The sequence below is a fragment of the Neodiprion fabricii genome, chromosome 6, assembly GCF_021155785.1.
Source record: "Neodiprion fabricii isolate iyNeoFabr1 chromosome 6, iyNeoFabr1.1, whole genome shotgun sequence".
In the NCBI taxonomy this organism is placed as follows: domain Eukaryota; kingdom Metazoa; phylum Arthropoda; class Insecta; order Hymenoptera; family Diprionidae; genus Neodiprion; species Neodiprion fabricii.
Window position 1 is genome coordinate 19452473 of NC_060244.1, and position 15981 is coordinate 19468453.

Here is a 15981-nt window from a genome sequence, read left to right on the forward strand (position 1 = left end):
TTGGTGCAAAATTTGCACCAACTCACGCAAAGTTCATGCGGTTTCTTCACTTATTCCGAGGCAATGTTTTGAAATCTATGAAATTTAAATGACACGAAATGTATACGAAAATTTTTAAAAATGTGAGCTGGATGATTTAAATGGTATATTCGAGAATTGGCATGCCTGTAGTGTTTCGAGTTTGGTGTCTGTGATTATTTATAACCTCGGCATATCTAATTTGGCGCATTTACAGTAACGATCATTCGTGATTGTTGTTTTTTTTTTTTTTCTTTTAACACAAAAAATGACGCATGGTTCCTCCGCGTTTGTTCGTTATGATTTCAATTTATTAATTATATATATAAAGAAAAGAGACAAGTCATAATATTATACGTATAGTGTAATATTATACGTATAGTATTAGTGTAAAAGGGGCACATGATCCGAATCTTCGCAGCCCTGATTGTAAATTTATTGTTATTGTCACAGTTCTGATAGATGAAAAATTGAATAGAACGCTGTTACCTAAAATAAGGCATACAAGAAATGAATTTCCTTGTAACTAAATCTTTTCCGTAATATTAATACGATCCATTTATGCCTTTAGTGCTATACCGTTACAGATTGGAGAATAAAAATCCAATTCATCTTTCCGAAAGTTGATCGCTAGTGAAATCCCTGTAAAAACAAACAATCTGGCAGCACCATTGAAAGATATGTCTGAAGTAAGGAATTTCTCGGTTTGTTTCTTATATCACATATTTTTGTAGTTTACGGAAAGGTAATTTTGCTTTTTAATATCTTTTTCATTCGGTGAAAAGTTGATGCGATATCAAAAGGGAATGGTAAGGTATCGTGTAACTTTTGCAATTATCGTTTGGAACCCAAAAAACGAAAAAAAATTGCCCAATTATTTTTTAATTTTTAATCTTTTTGCCAGAAAATTTCCCTGGTAAATTAAGTATCTTGTACCTTGTTACTCCCAGGGTATCTTTGGGCAACCGTAACGAAATAAGAACAGAATTTAATTATCTTGCGTCCTTATTCTACAACTTCCATCATTTATATAAAATGTCTTCCGTTTAAAGCTGTATACTTACTTGTGAAATCACGTTTAGAAAAAATCTCCTTTATCAAAAGACTGTCACGAATTGAAGAATCGCATAAAATCTCTTGTTGCAGATGTTATCGTTCTTTTGGACCATATTCGCGCATCATAGAATTTTAATAAACACATGAATTAGAAATTAATAGTCCAATTTTACAACTTGAACAAGCTTGCAACGATATTTTCTTTAACCTATTAATTATGAGATTTCAGCGCTTTAGTCATAATTTAAATTCTGCCACTGCGGTGCTCTTTATTATTGATTTTTGACTCCAATACCCGAAACTTTGTTCCACCATTAAATTTATTCTATTTATTTATTGTATATTATAACCGTTTCCCACAGGATTCAGAGCACACGATACGTTGCATTTTCTTCTAAAAATGAATCCAAGTTTTTTGCATTATTCACGTATAACTTCGGGACTATCGATCCTAGCAAAGTATGACGAGGTACAGCGACTGTAACTTTTGACTCGTAGCTCCTAAACTCCAACATACACTAAAATCCGATCCGATTTTTCTCGCAAAATTAAGTCGTCGTAGCATCCTAAACATTTTATTTCGGTACTTTCGAGGTAGTTCTCAAGTCTTGACGGAAAACAAGACATGTTATAATATTTCCTTTTCGGTCAAAGAACAAACTTAGTGTATCCGTCGTCCGCCTATGCAGTCAACAATCAATCTTACAATGATGATTTTTAATAATCATGCAGCAAATTACAAAATTTTTTTCTACAACCTTGCATTATCCGTTACCGTAATGAATCGAATGATCAGCGGCCGTTTGTTGTACGGTGCAAAATTTCTTTCCTCATTTGCCCAAGTTTGAAAATAGCCAATCGCGGTGTTGAGTTTCCACATCACTTGCTATTTCTGTTTTTCTCATGACGACCGTTTCACAGTATGTAACTCTTTCCTGTGTTTAACTCGTTAAATTTCACAGATTTAGAATACAGACATGATGATGTTACAATTATTTCCTACCGAATACACTGTTCTCCGTACCAACGAAGAAGACCCCATGATATGAACATTCAAATCCTATCAAAACTAGACTCGAAACATCGCGACAACAGAGTAATTTCACTAAAAAATTTTCATCCATTCGTATCTGCATATTATCTAATATCATCTATATATTTTCAATTGCTGATTAATAATTAACTAACATCAATTTTGCACGCTACCTTGAAAACAATTTAAACCTGATAAATCAGACCCAGCTTCTCGTCCCTCGTCACTGTTCGCACAGTTTGTTGGCAACCTTTGAAAAGTTAAAATGTTCACATTACGACTTGCGTGTTGTGCCGTTGATCAGAAATGGATTTATAATATCCACATCGTCTAAGATATGTTTTACAAACCACGCTCGATATAATATTAATATATTTATATTTTATCGCACAAACGAAAGTAAAAATCAATTTAATCTGAATAATAGGAAAAAATGCAGAGCCCATTCTACGTACCCAATATTATGCTATGCAATTCAAACTGGCATAATACATAATAACCGCTCGAACGACGGTGAGTTGCGAAAAAAAAAAAAGAAAAGAAAACAACATTAACACGGAGAACTGTCGTCAATTTAATTCAATAAATAGATATCCGAATAATAAACGAATGAGAAAAAAAAACAAAAAAATAACCGAATAACCGAAATGAAATTGTCGATGAATCTGATTGTATTTTACTCCGCGATGTGTGGCGTATCTCTCTTCCAAAAGTACAATATACTTGGGGTATATGTAAAACGTGTATATTTATCTATGTGTATACGCAGTGTACCTAAAACACTGTATGATGTATAAATTGTATAACTGCAGGACTATTATCTGCACATAGATACATATATATAGAGTATAATGTATCGATTGTAAATGTTTGTATATGTATTGTAATGTATCTTTGCTTGGAGGGCGACATATCTTAAGTTATAACGTAAAATTTAAACTGAAAGAAAAACGGGAAGTGGAAAAAAGAACGCCGGTGAACGGCGTTCGATTCGAACACGGCGCATGCGCGTTGCGCGTTCGACAGAATATTATATACTTACAGGGCAAAAGAAACACCTACTATGAATGGAATCGTAAATTGGTGATCACGCTCGACTATGTATTTATATAATCGCGCGTTAAGTATCCTGCAGTTGAAAAATATTTCCCCGCATCGCAGGTAGGCAGAAAATTCTTTCTTCATACACAAAAATATGTATATGTGTCGAGAGTATGTCGAACGAGTTACGAAACAACGATCGCATCCGCGGTGCTCGAAAAGCCGAAAATATATATATAAATAATATAATATATTGCATAACTAATTAAACTATTACAATTATTAATACGATTATGAAAATTTGTATATCATGGATGAATTAAAAAAAAAAACAAAAAAAAAAAAATACGAGACAAAAATTGAATACCAATTGTTGCACAATATTTCCATTTTATCGATTGATTGATGCATCGTCGTTCTGGTTTTTTTCCGTAATTTTCTCACTGTTTCTAACCCATTCTAATTTACATCTGCAAAATCAAAAAAAAAAAAAAAAAAAAATTTATAGCAACATTTCGGGCTTCTAGTACAATTATGCATCCTACCCTACATCACGTATGTGTTATTATTGAAATCCGAAGGATGAGTCAGCGTTTTCACAGAGACGAGGGTAAACGGAGTGTAACCCTTGGGGTGAAAGTGTATCTCTCTCGTGGAACTTGACAAATTGTTCGCGTATGGACGTGTGCACGATTGTAATATGTCAGAGTGATATATTGTATATCACTGGGATTAAAACTCGAGTAACGATGTTGCGAGTTCTTACATGCAGGTCTCGTTCTCCTGGAGTATAACGACGAAGGGAGTGAGAATGTCCTTGTGCACGTGGGGTAAGAGGTGGTTGGTCAACTTTCCGCTTACTTTGTAAAATTGTATCCCGAAAGAAGTCTGATGAAAGTGATACTGCGAATGTCGGTGGAGGGGCAAATACAATTTATCATACGCATCGTGCAGTCTTTATACGCGACAAGCTAAAACGCGCTTTAAACATTTTTGCACATTCGGTGAATATCGCATTTAACGTACCGCGCAATTGACGCTGCAAATTTATTGGCACAACAGACGAAGAGCTCGTCGCGTAAAAATTCTGCACTGGACACGGCTGTGTGAAAATTATGTAATCGAATATACTTGTTTTCTGCTTAATAATTTCACCATCGAATCATGCAACGCTCATTTTACAGGTAATCTTTCAGCAATCCTCTTGTCGCTCACAAGTATCAACACATTTATTCTAACAATGAGCTTAACGCAACGAAAAGCTCTTTCTCTTTCTCTGCTGTATTATACGGATCAATTTAGCCGTTGGCTGTGAAGTGGCTCGAACCGATTTTACGTCAAAGTTTGACCCGCGGTTAATGTCGAAATTTCGTGGGATACCGAGAAATTAACCACTTTCGCAACGAACGGCTCGATTCAATTATAAAATCAATCTTTAAGCTGAAATTTTCATAACTAACATTTCTTATTTTTCAACTTGTTGAAGAGGCTCTTCGGCAATTCCTTGCACGGGTTGCATGCAGGCTTTTTAAAAAATACCGATTATAATCCGACTGGTTTCTTTTTTAATCATTCATACATACGCTGCGAAAACGCGGAGATAGATTAGATAATTAGAACAGTCATTTCACAAACGGAACTACGTAAGCTAAGGAATTGTATCCAGTTCACTAAATGCATGATCGTCGTTCACTCAAATCCCTCGTTTTCCGAAACACCTTATATCGTAACGGGCAATCTGTTGTAAATATATCCGGCAATTTTTGCTTCAATCTCTATGTACGTATAAAAATATACTTTTCAATTCCTTGTTAGAAACTGCACTGGTTCATTCGTCTTTTTTTAATACGACTTGTATCCCTGTAGAATATCACACTCAAAGCTAAAGGCATGGAAAGTAACAGAGAATAATGATATCACGACGAGATATACGGTAGCGGAGGTATCGTCTATTTCTTGCACAGTTCTTTGATCTTGCAACACCCCTAGAAAATACGAAATCCGACAGATATTAGCGAATCCCCGAGATTACTCTCCGCTTATAAAATTCACCACTCAGAATCAACTCACGTACTTGCATTTTGAATTTCTAGGTTCCCTACTTGCAGAACCGGCTCAATTTGTCCATTTTGTTTTTTTTTTTTCAATTTTTCTTTTTTTTGTTCTTCGACTCATTTTCCCTGTCCTAGTTTACATTATAAACCCATACAACGGAGTAATGAAACTATAACTAAAAATCCCACCCACATAGTTCGGTCATACGTCAGAGATAAATCTCACGAAATTGGCGATGCAAGGTTGTTAATTTATCAAATTTCTCACTCGCGATTATCAGCTGGTATCGAGACGAAGTGAGCCTACGATCGATCAAGTTACAGCATAGTTTTTTGTAGTTTCGTTACTCCATAGCTGACTAAGATTTAGGTTCCCTCCGGTCGAGTCACCGACGGCGATGTGCTGTGGAATTTTCAGCTTACGACCCACCACGTCCAACGCGTCTGCAACCAAACTGACCCATCCTAGACCGCTTCACCGGCACGGTGAGTCTCTCATTCTACAACTCGAATGAATCTAATGTCACTCTACGAGTAACCCTATACCTTCTGAACACCTGTCGATCTATCTTTCTGTGCATCTAATTCTCTTACACCACTTTCAGTTTTACACATAGGTGTTGACTTTCAACTATACTTGAATGCTTTACCGATGCTAATTTATCATTTTGCACCAAGTCTAAACACTGATTATACCTGTTTAACTAAAAAAAAAAAAAAACATAATAATAATTTACAACCGGATTGCTGGCGTTTCATTGTCATTTAATGTGCCAGGATTATAGCAAGAGATTTTTCCTACTTCACGGAGTATTTATATGTTATTTTCTCCGATATTTTTTTCAAGAACGTTTGACAAGTCACTGCTACTGGTATATTGTAACTGGAATATAAATGCAATAGGCAACAAATTGCGGCATATAATCTTTATTATATATAGCGTGATCTGTGAGCCAGAAGGTTATTTCGAAAAAGTATTCAATGTATCGACTGAATTTTCCGTGCCCGTAACGAATACCTGAATGTAATTATGGTATGTAATTAACAATGCTGCCCTGATAATGACAATCTTCATTGAAATACTTTGATATCCACCAATTGTTCTAATTATTGTATACGCGTCCAACTGTATATGGGGAATTCCGTGCGAACCCGATCATCATCCGACCGTCATCATTTTTGATTTTGTTCAAAATTTTTCACGCAATTGTCCCAATTCTTAAACAGTGCACTGAATTTTTTCTGCCTTTTTGTCGAACCAGTTAATCATTTATAAATATTTAAAGAGATTTTGAAATCGATCATTCTTTAAATTCTCAAAAACTGGATTTTCTACGCCGAACATTTCCAAATCGCGCCCATAATGAACTGATTTTTTGTTATCGCTATACATTTTTTTTATCAACTAAAACATTGTCTAAAAGGTCTGAGAATTCTCAAAAAATTCTCAAAACTTTTATTTTTCAAATCGCTCCATCATGGAACCGGTCATAGTGAAGACAAAGTGCAAGAAAAAAGTTTTAACAATTTTTTTCACTTAATCAAAGCAATTTAAAGTATTGACAAAGTTGTTGCAAGACAATTGGCGATCAGGGTCCCAATCCTGAACTGTTTGGAATCGAAAATACAGTTTTCAAACTGTTTTTGACAATTTTAAGAATAGTCTATCTCAAAATTACGTTTAATATTTATAAATAATTAACCGGTGGAGTAAAAAAAACCTGAAAAATTCAGGGTATTGTTTCAAAGTTGGGACAGTTGCATAAAAAATGTTTAACAAAATTAAAAATGTTAAAGGGCAGACGTTTTTATATATTTGTGTAACTTCCCTTGTAGAGTTCGGTTCGAACATTATTACCGTATATTGCTTTAAAACTTTTGGGTCATATGTGTCAGGAATTTTTCGTTGCATTTTTGTGTCTTTCTATTTTGCATATACATATTATAGTTTATGAAGCTTCTCATTATGATTGTATTAATTGTCATGTATATTAATTAATTATATATATATATACACATACACTATAAGAACATTATGCTTTGCAATGAATAATTTATGCCTGTGAAAATCTAAACGTAATTAGTCACTGCACCGTTTTAGTCTGTTATTCGAATTACAAACTGCTTTCCGTTCTAAGTGCTTCTCGTATTAATTAATCTTGTATTGTCATATATAGATGTACAACTATTTCAGACCGCATAATAACGGCGGCGTGTCTTTAGATTCGTATTAGTGGAACGGTTATATAAATCAAGTGATTTTTTATGTGATATAATGCATATTTGGAATTATTTGATTCAAGGTTAATGAATTTGGGACCTAAGAAGTTTAGACTACGTTTCAAGTACTTATGATTACTGACAAATGACAACCACATTAATTTAATATAGAAAAAGAAACAACTGAAGCTACGCGACATGTTAAATATACAATAAAAATACCTTTCGCGAATAGGAAGAAATTGACAAAACTAGACGAACAAGTTATCTAATAATAGTATTCAGATTGTATACACCTAGTTAGCTCTTTAAAAGTGAATCTGGAAAAACCATTGATTTTGGACCCCAAGTGTCAAGTGAATAAACCTCAAAAAATCGTTGATTGGACTTCAAAACGCAAAAGAAAAATAATCGTTTATCCGGAAAGGGGGTCATAATCTGAAAATATAGTAAAATATATGTAGTAGTAGACCACTCATATAACATACCAGTTAATAATCGGAAAAAGAGGCACAAAGATAGATATTCACAGAATTTTATACCTATGCTTACTGTGTAAATCTGTCACTTTGCACACGATTCCAATACTTAGTTTCAACAGGAAAAAACCTATTGGGACATGATATTTCAATTATTGGAATAAAACTGAGATATAATGAGCGTAATAACGATCGAAACTGACTATTATTACCCTGAAAGAATATCACTAGTTGTTTTTCAAGGTCTACTAATTTATCACTCGGTGCCAAAATAGACATTTTCTTTCCTTATGCTCCATCATTCACGTCCAATTCACCCCATCGCCTAGTGGATTTTACTATTTTCCTATTCGCATAGAAATCAATCAATTATAGAATGTGAATGATTTGATCGATATGCAGTTAAAGAAACTGTTTTACAAATCCCGTAACTATTATAATTGAAAAAATGTACCAATGGTATTATTGGTATTACTACTATTGTTACTGTTATCGTTTGGTTGCTTTGACCGTCGACGAGCCGGAAATTACGAAGAAGTATACTAATCGATATTCTGATATCGTTCCAGAGTGTCGGAAGGGGTGGTTCCTCTTGGACGACGGGTGCGTCAGCCAATGCCCCTCAAAGACTTATGCAATATCGAACGAAAACAAGATGAGCAGTGTTTGCGCCCCGTGTCATTACACCTGCGCGGGATGCTCAGGACCAGCGGATTACGAGTGCACTTCCTGTCTCGAGGACGCGACGCCGTACAGATCCGGGGGTTCGACCCACTGCGTCCTAACGTCCCTCACGTCGAACCTCCACTCCACGAAGTGGTTTTACCGCATGTTCATTCTGTTCGTATTGAACTTGGTGACGTTAACGGGACTCGGCGTGTACTTTTGCGTTATTTGGTACGTCAGGAAGCAAGACTCCAAGGAATATGCCTACAGCAAAGTCGCTTACGAAACCGGCGGCGCGGTGCCAAAAGATGACGCGCATAAGTCGGTCTTGCCGCAAGACTCGTATTTGTCTGACAGCGACTGACTAGCCGCTGATAATCGTGAGAGAAGCGACGGTTGACGCGACATCTTCCGCTTGTCTTCTCGTGCTTTCGATTTTACAAATTTTTCAACGCAGTTGTTAAAGCCAATATACCTATATCTATCCTGTATAATAAAGTTTCGGAACATGCCTAGATACATAAGTGTAATAACTCGTTAGTTAGTATTATTATAAGAATACCGTGTGGCAAATATTCGACAATTGATCGAAGCTTCAGTCCTTAGACTAGCTTAGTCTGTAACTAATTAGGTTGTGATAATACATTAAACAAAGTTAGGAATAATTTTTTTCTCTCTCTCTCTCTTTTTTGCTTCTCTCTTTGCTAGATAGTTTTGAGTAATTATCTTACTAATAGTCTAAGCAATTAGTTTTAAAAAGAATTGTCGAGGGTATTATCGTTATAAATGCAGTTAACTGAATATACGAAGAGACTGTTACCTGTGAAGTAAAAAGAGGTTGTTCCTTGATACTTTTATATTGTTACGTTATATATATGATACCCTCTACATGATACTTACAGGTTGTGAGAGCTGTTAGAGTCGTAAGTATAGAATAGCTAAGTACTTCTAGGAAAAATCAAATGTTCCAAGACGTGCATATTTGCATATTATAAAATGATTCCGGGAACTTTATCAATATTTCCATAATTATATGATATTACGCTTACTCTTCTTGTTATCCAAACTGCACACTACCCGTCAATTTCATCATGGTGCACAAATTATTTTAAGGTCACCTTAATATGAAAATTAGGATTATGCTTAACGGATAAGTGATTTAAAAATATGCATGTGCCTGTTATAAGAGAGAGAAAAATATATTAAATGAATTTACATGCTAGACTGTAAAAGTATAGTTAACTGTGGCAATCACGGCAATATATCTCAATTAACATGTTCAAGTTACTTGAGATGATGTTAAAATATTTTGACTGGTAAAATAGCCAAAATGTTTAAACCTTCGCATTCAATTTTAATGCTTCAATAGCATATATTTTCTAGTAAAAACCCTTCGGTTTTTTGTAAGTACGATTAAGCCTCAAAGCTACCGAATTATTCCTCCTACAACATTGAGCGATAAATTTTTTGCGCAAACAGTAACATGTATTTATACAATTTCAATTTTCTCCCTCTCGAAAACATTCCGAATTTTATACTTAGACGCGTTTGTATTTTACATATGTACAATAAAATCGAATCAAGCCGAGAGGGATAATAACTAAATATGTACATAAAGCAACAGATTAATAGTGAAATATATCACATGAACGGATGTCAACTCAATTCAATCCAAAAAATAACCCTAAGCTAATTCTAGATATTCGACATCGTCACTGAGTCAATGATGACGGAGTTGGGTCCTAAATCGCAGAAACCGATTTCAAGGATTACATTGGAATAACAAGCCCAGGACAGGTAGGGTAAAGTAAAATTTTCAGTTTTCTTTCCATCTGATCATGGCTAAACAATTGATGTTACAGTCTATTTACTATTATTCAACTGTGATGTCCGAGTTTCGAACAATATAATATACAAATTACCGAAAATGTTGTAATTTGGTATTGTAATTTTGACACCGTTTCAGCAATGCCTACCTTCATTTTAGTTCACAGGTCGTTGACCGTACGAATAAATACAGGAATTACGTATGATTCCGTTTAGCAGCGGACAGTAAATTACCATGTGAAAATCCAGTTTAAGAAATGATTTTATATTACTAAATCACAGTACATCCGGATCACTTGGACCAAGCAATCACTTATTTCGTACACGAGTAAAAATACTTAAAATTAAGATATAATAAACAACAAGAATAATATTTTCCATAAAATCGTAGATTTGTTAACATGGAGAAGTACGTTTACAAATAACTAATCAACTTTCAGTTTATATATCATATGAGGATTAACAAGACACTTAAAGCGTACAGAATTAAAAAAATTTCCGATCCTGCAGTGAAGAATAGATGCATCAATACAATGTACTTGTTACATGTACTATGAACATGTTACATAGTTTGTAAAGTCAAGCATTTTGAAATTTTTTTCATCGATAAGATGAATGATGAATGAATTTATGTATTACTCCTAAATTGTCGATGAAAATTCCGATTTGCATCTGCAAAATTGCAGATGAAAAAACTGACGTACATAATATATGGTGGTTATGGCTGTATTGATATTAATAAATGATTCACAGTTTATCTTCACTTAACGGTTTCCGAATGGACATTTTCAATGTGTCCCTTGATACTGCATTTATATCCAAATACCATCTTGCATATATCGCATTCAAATGGCTTTTCACGCGTGTGAACCCGCCTGTGTGTAATCAGGTTACTCTGTCTGTTGAACTGTTTTCCACATACATTGCAGTCGTACATCACAGTAGTGTGGATACGCATGTGTTGGTGAAACGTGTGTGTGCCACATAAAATCTTTCCACAGATATAACATAAAACTGGATTGAGTGACTTCTTCTTCTTCCGTGGCTGCTTTGAGTATGTAAGTACACCATTAGTAAATGAGGTTGATTCTTTTACAGTATTTAATACAGTGTTGTCTCGATCTTGAATATTGTTCTGCTTGAAATTTAGACGATGCCGTTCTATGTGATGTAACACGTTATTGAAAAATTTTCCACACACATCGCAGAGACCAGAATAAATTTTCAAATCTGCCGCATCTCTCCTAGGTTTCTGATTAATCATCCTTTCTTCATAATTGCTAATCCTGAAGAACCAATCCTCATAAGATTCATCCTCCCCAATAATATGTCCATCAAGAATGTGTTGAACCATGAATTCCCTTCTGTTACACATGAAATCGCATTCCTTACATTTGTGACAGCAGGTGTTTGTGACTTCGTCTCGAAAGATGAACACGTTTTCAGGTTCAGATACTTCTGGTAGTTGTGGAAATACAGTCTGTTTTAAAGTATGATAATCAATTAAATGAACGTCAAACACCTGTATTCTATTTGTCGAAAAAGCACATAGCCTGCATCGAAACAGATTGTTTTTAACTAGTGTATTCAATAACTTCTGTATATTATCAATGGCTGGAGATGGAGGAACTTGGTTTATTTCATGCAACAGCGGTGTATGCTCCCATATAAAGTGTTTGTAAAAAACATCCCCACGATTGCAAATCAGGTGGCAAATATTACAATTTCTCATCGTATTTTCAACTTGCAGAAGACAGGTATTGCAGTATGATACGCCAAATTTCAACTGGAATCCGCACGCCCTGCAATCCAGACTATCGCTACTCGTAACTTCATTACTTGTTAGCCTCAGGCACGAAACATTATTCTCCAGTTCAACCTGTTTCCAAAAGAGATCCGCCATTGACGCGTCTTGATTATCCACGAATGACATTGGACACCAAGAGATATACTCACGTATTTCATCTATACTGAACATCGACTCTTTAGAAATACTGTGAGGGTTGAAGTTACTTATCATTTCCAACATTTCTCGTGTGAATAAAGGTTTTTCACTCATTTCGGATAAAGATTTGGCAGTATTTTTCTTTTGCTGTTGTACTCTGTATATTTGAAAATCGTCATATCCTGTAGAACGAGATTTGTTTACACTCTGTTTGTAAGTTCCGTTGTATGATGAAGCCTGTTCAATCCTAAAATTGCTGTATCCCTGCTGTATCCAATTTTCAACCCTCGTTCCATGTTCTCCAAATGAAGTGGAGGATTCTTCATTTGCTTCTTCATCGGCCAATTCTTGTTTGATAAATAAGTCTTCTACTTCGATAAACTGGGCCGACATAATATTTACACCAGTAAACTGTTCCAGCTTTTTTTTACCCAGTTGAATATTGCATTGTGCAGCAATCCCTGTGAGTGATCTCTTTTTCATTGGTTCAATGGTAGAAACGCAATGTTTTGCTGGCAAATTCTTACTTTTCACCTGAAATTTGCATTTTGTAATATTTGCTGCCCTCCTTTTTTTTTCATTTGACTGAATAACATTATTAGTCCTAACTAGTTGCAATTCCTCGCCATCCAATAATGGTTCTGAACGTGATTCGATTTCTCTGTCTTCTGGTTCTAATTTAAATTCTGGTAAATAAACGGCATTTGCAGGAAAATTTACTGCATTAATTGCCAGATGATTATAAGCACCTGTTTCTCGATTTGTGGTTACATCGACGATATTGCTTTCAGCATGTTTTTGTGTAGATGAGTATGAATCAATCTTGCCCACAGTGCGAGTCCTTTTATACCTATTGCCGTTTTTGAACAGAACTCCTTTCTTAACGCTGTATTTCAGATACCCCTGAATGTACGGTAATGAACGCTGTTCATCAATACCATAATGTTTGCCAAGATATTCAACTATCTCGTTAAGGAGAATGCCGCTTGAATTTGGCGGCGAATGCAAAGCATGTGATATCATAGAATCTATTTCAGCTGCGTCGATAGCATTTGAACCTGTGTTGAATAATCTGCTGCTATTTTTTATCTGGACTTTCGATTGCAGTCTCTGATCATTAGCAGGCTGTGCATTTATTATCCGATTAATGGGTTTTGGTTTCTGAGCATTTACAGGTTGTACATATTTTAGCGAGTCAATCTCAGACCAATTGTCTACCAAATAAACATTGTGATCAACAATTGGAGCCAGTTCCAATTCTTCATCGGTCTCCATTTTAATTTCACCGAATATCATTTTATCCATGGCTTCAGTATCAGTTGTTTTTGTTTTTCTTTGTTCTTTGAAATTTATAGATTTCACTGAGGGTACCGGGGTCTTATTCTTCTGTGCTGCACAATGAACTTTTGGTTTTGTGTATTTCGATAATCTGTAGCGTCTGACAGGAACTTTTGATCCATTTCTTTTTATTTGTAAAATTTCACCATTAGTAATGCCTGCTTGTATAGCCTTGAGAATATGCTGAGAGTCAAGGCTTATATTGTATTTTACATCGATAAACTTCTTTATATCCCTGGGTCTGATTCCTCTCAGATTAGATGATGTCTCCAAGGCTTTGTATATCATATCTTTGAGAGTACACTGAGGAAGGACTCTTACTTTTTTAGGAGTAACTGGTTTTTGTCCAAAGTAAGTTTTTTGTACCTCTGAGGGTTTTTTATGTCCGACAAGTATCTGCTGATCACCCATTGTTACTGTTTTGTCTCTCAGCAGAGGATCCCAATGAATTGGTTCTCAGGTTGCATATATGAACAACTCTGTCCCATTAGCTAATCCCTGCTTACTATTGACGATAACGATGCCACTCTTAACTTGTTTAAATTACTCATTGACATTGGTGAGAAACCGAATAGGTCTTTGGTGTTGAATGCATGTCCACCTTCGTTCTATAACAAAATAATGAAAATGAGTAAATAATCATATTATGTCATTTATTTGAACTAAAATAGGAACAAATTATATTTCACTATCATAAATTAGGTTAGGTTAAATAGATTGAAAGTTGCTTGTTTAATCGCTGTGAAGACCATGGAGAAGAGCTCGGTGAACGTGCAGCTTCGACGAGCCAGCAAACTTACCTTGTTTACTGCTATGACTGGTTAATTGTGAAGAAAGTGCATATTCCTCTAATCCGCAGAATTCAGTTCTAACAATCTATTGCAATGTCAATATTAGACTGTTATCCCTTAATCGCTGGTAAAGTCTTGCGCCATTGCTTTTTAAGTTTTGAATGATGCCAGATGTGTCGCTAAGGTCAAAAAGAAACGGCAGTACGGTAAAAAGCTCAAATGTGGATACGAACTTAGTTGGTAAGAGTAAAGAGGGGTTATCCCTCAGGGATAACAATCCGTTGTTAACTGCCGATGATAACTGTGCTGATCCGTAACTGTAGTTGGAAGTGAAAGATAAACTACTTGATGCTTCACGTGACCTTTCACCTAACGTTCGATAATGTCTGCCATTTAATGATTTGGAAGAATTATTGTTTAATCAGTCAGAGCGTGATGCTTTTATTAAACGTGTGTCCCGCAGATGTCAAACAGGCGCGAGCTTGTGCAAATTCGTTGACTGAAAAATATACAGACGGATACCCCTGGGTAAATTTTTGTGACCAGTTTTTGAAGGACAGGTAGGCCCAGGTGGGCCTGGGAGCATGGGAGGGTTCTGCTCTATCGACTCTTCCTGACGGGCTCGCGCCGACATTCGTAGCAGCCAAAGTAGTGTCGCTATGGAAGCTTGAGATTGGGTCGGTACAAAGTGAGTACGAAAGACTACTTGTTGACTGCGACTTAAAAATGTCGATCAGCTCGATCATCCCCGTGAGAGGACGCGTAACCGCGTCCACCACCAAACGCCGTCAACCACCTCCACACTCCAGTCGCCGCCAACCACCACCTATCAGCTCCTACCACCTCCTACCTTTTCCGAAGACGTCCTACCACCCCCTGCCGCCCCCGGCCGACGCCAACCGGCTCCTACCGCCGCCGACCTCAGCCAAACACCTTCGTCCTCTTCGTCCCCCTGCTCGAGCATGTATTCTGTAACATTAATATTCATAATGATTCCAACAACTTTTCATTTGCTCTCTCGATCTTGAATTTTCATAGGCATAGAATCGAAACGCTGTTTTAGCTAGTCGCAAGTGAAGTATCTACTTGGGTTAGAGAAGCAGAATTGTTTTTCAAAAAATGTTCGGATGGTAAAAAATTCAGAGTAACTGTAATACATCACGGATGCGCCAATTTTGATTAAGATGAAATGAATGCTCCGTACTTGAGACGCAGTGTCCTGATTTGAAGACCTAAAAGGGTGATTGTGGCGATTTTTTTTTTCCGGGTAGGTAGAGACAGAACAGAGCTTCTTGAAACTTCGAGTGTATTTGAACACATATTTGAAAGGTACGAGCAATAATTCGTATCGTCCAACTGTCGCAAAACGGCAGCGTTATTAACTGACCCGTTAACTGAAGAACATATCTTTAGTTAAAGGCTGACCATCGAAGGGCCTAGCCGCTTGAATCTGGAATCGGCAGGAGAGATAAAGTGTGTATTTCTTGTATGAAATGTGAAAACTAAGCGTTAT

The 15981-nt window shown here is 36.0% G+C and overlaps 2 protein-coding genes across 4 annotated transcripts in view; one reads left to right on the top strand and one right to left on the bottom strand.

Annotated features, from left to right (window-relative positions):
* Positions 1-11155, top strand: part of LOC124185866 (furin-like protease 1) — a 138753-nt gene extending 127598 nt beyond the window's left edge. Inside the window, exons 11-12 of one of the 3 annotated variants that reach the window (XR_006871487.1) lie at positions 5542-5688; positions 8471-8608. Coding sequence is in view for 1 of the 3 variants with exons in the window: in XM_046577062.1 (XP_046433018.1) it covers positions 8471-8931 (461 nt within the window). In the remaining 2 variants the exon portion in view is untranslated. Of the gene's footprint in view, positions 1-5541; positions 5689-8470 lie in introns of all 3 variants that reach the window. The other 2 variants (XR_006871488.1, XM_046577062.1) reach the window with 2 other exon arrangements.
* LOC124185865 lies at positions 10644-14747 on the bottom strand. Its single transcript, XM_046577061.1, has 2 exons — positions 14478-14747; positions 10644-14285 (listed from the first exon to the last, which is right to left on the bottom strand). Exon 2 carries the CDS (start codon positions 14086-14088, stop codon positions 11155-11157), a length of 2934 nt encoding a protein of 977 aa, XP_046433017.1. The 5' UTR covers positions 14089-14285; positions 14478-14747; the 3' UTR covers positions 10644-11154.
* Positions 14748-15981: the final 1234 nt, after the last annotated feature.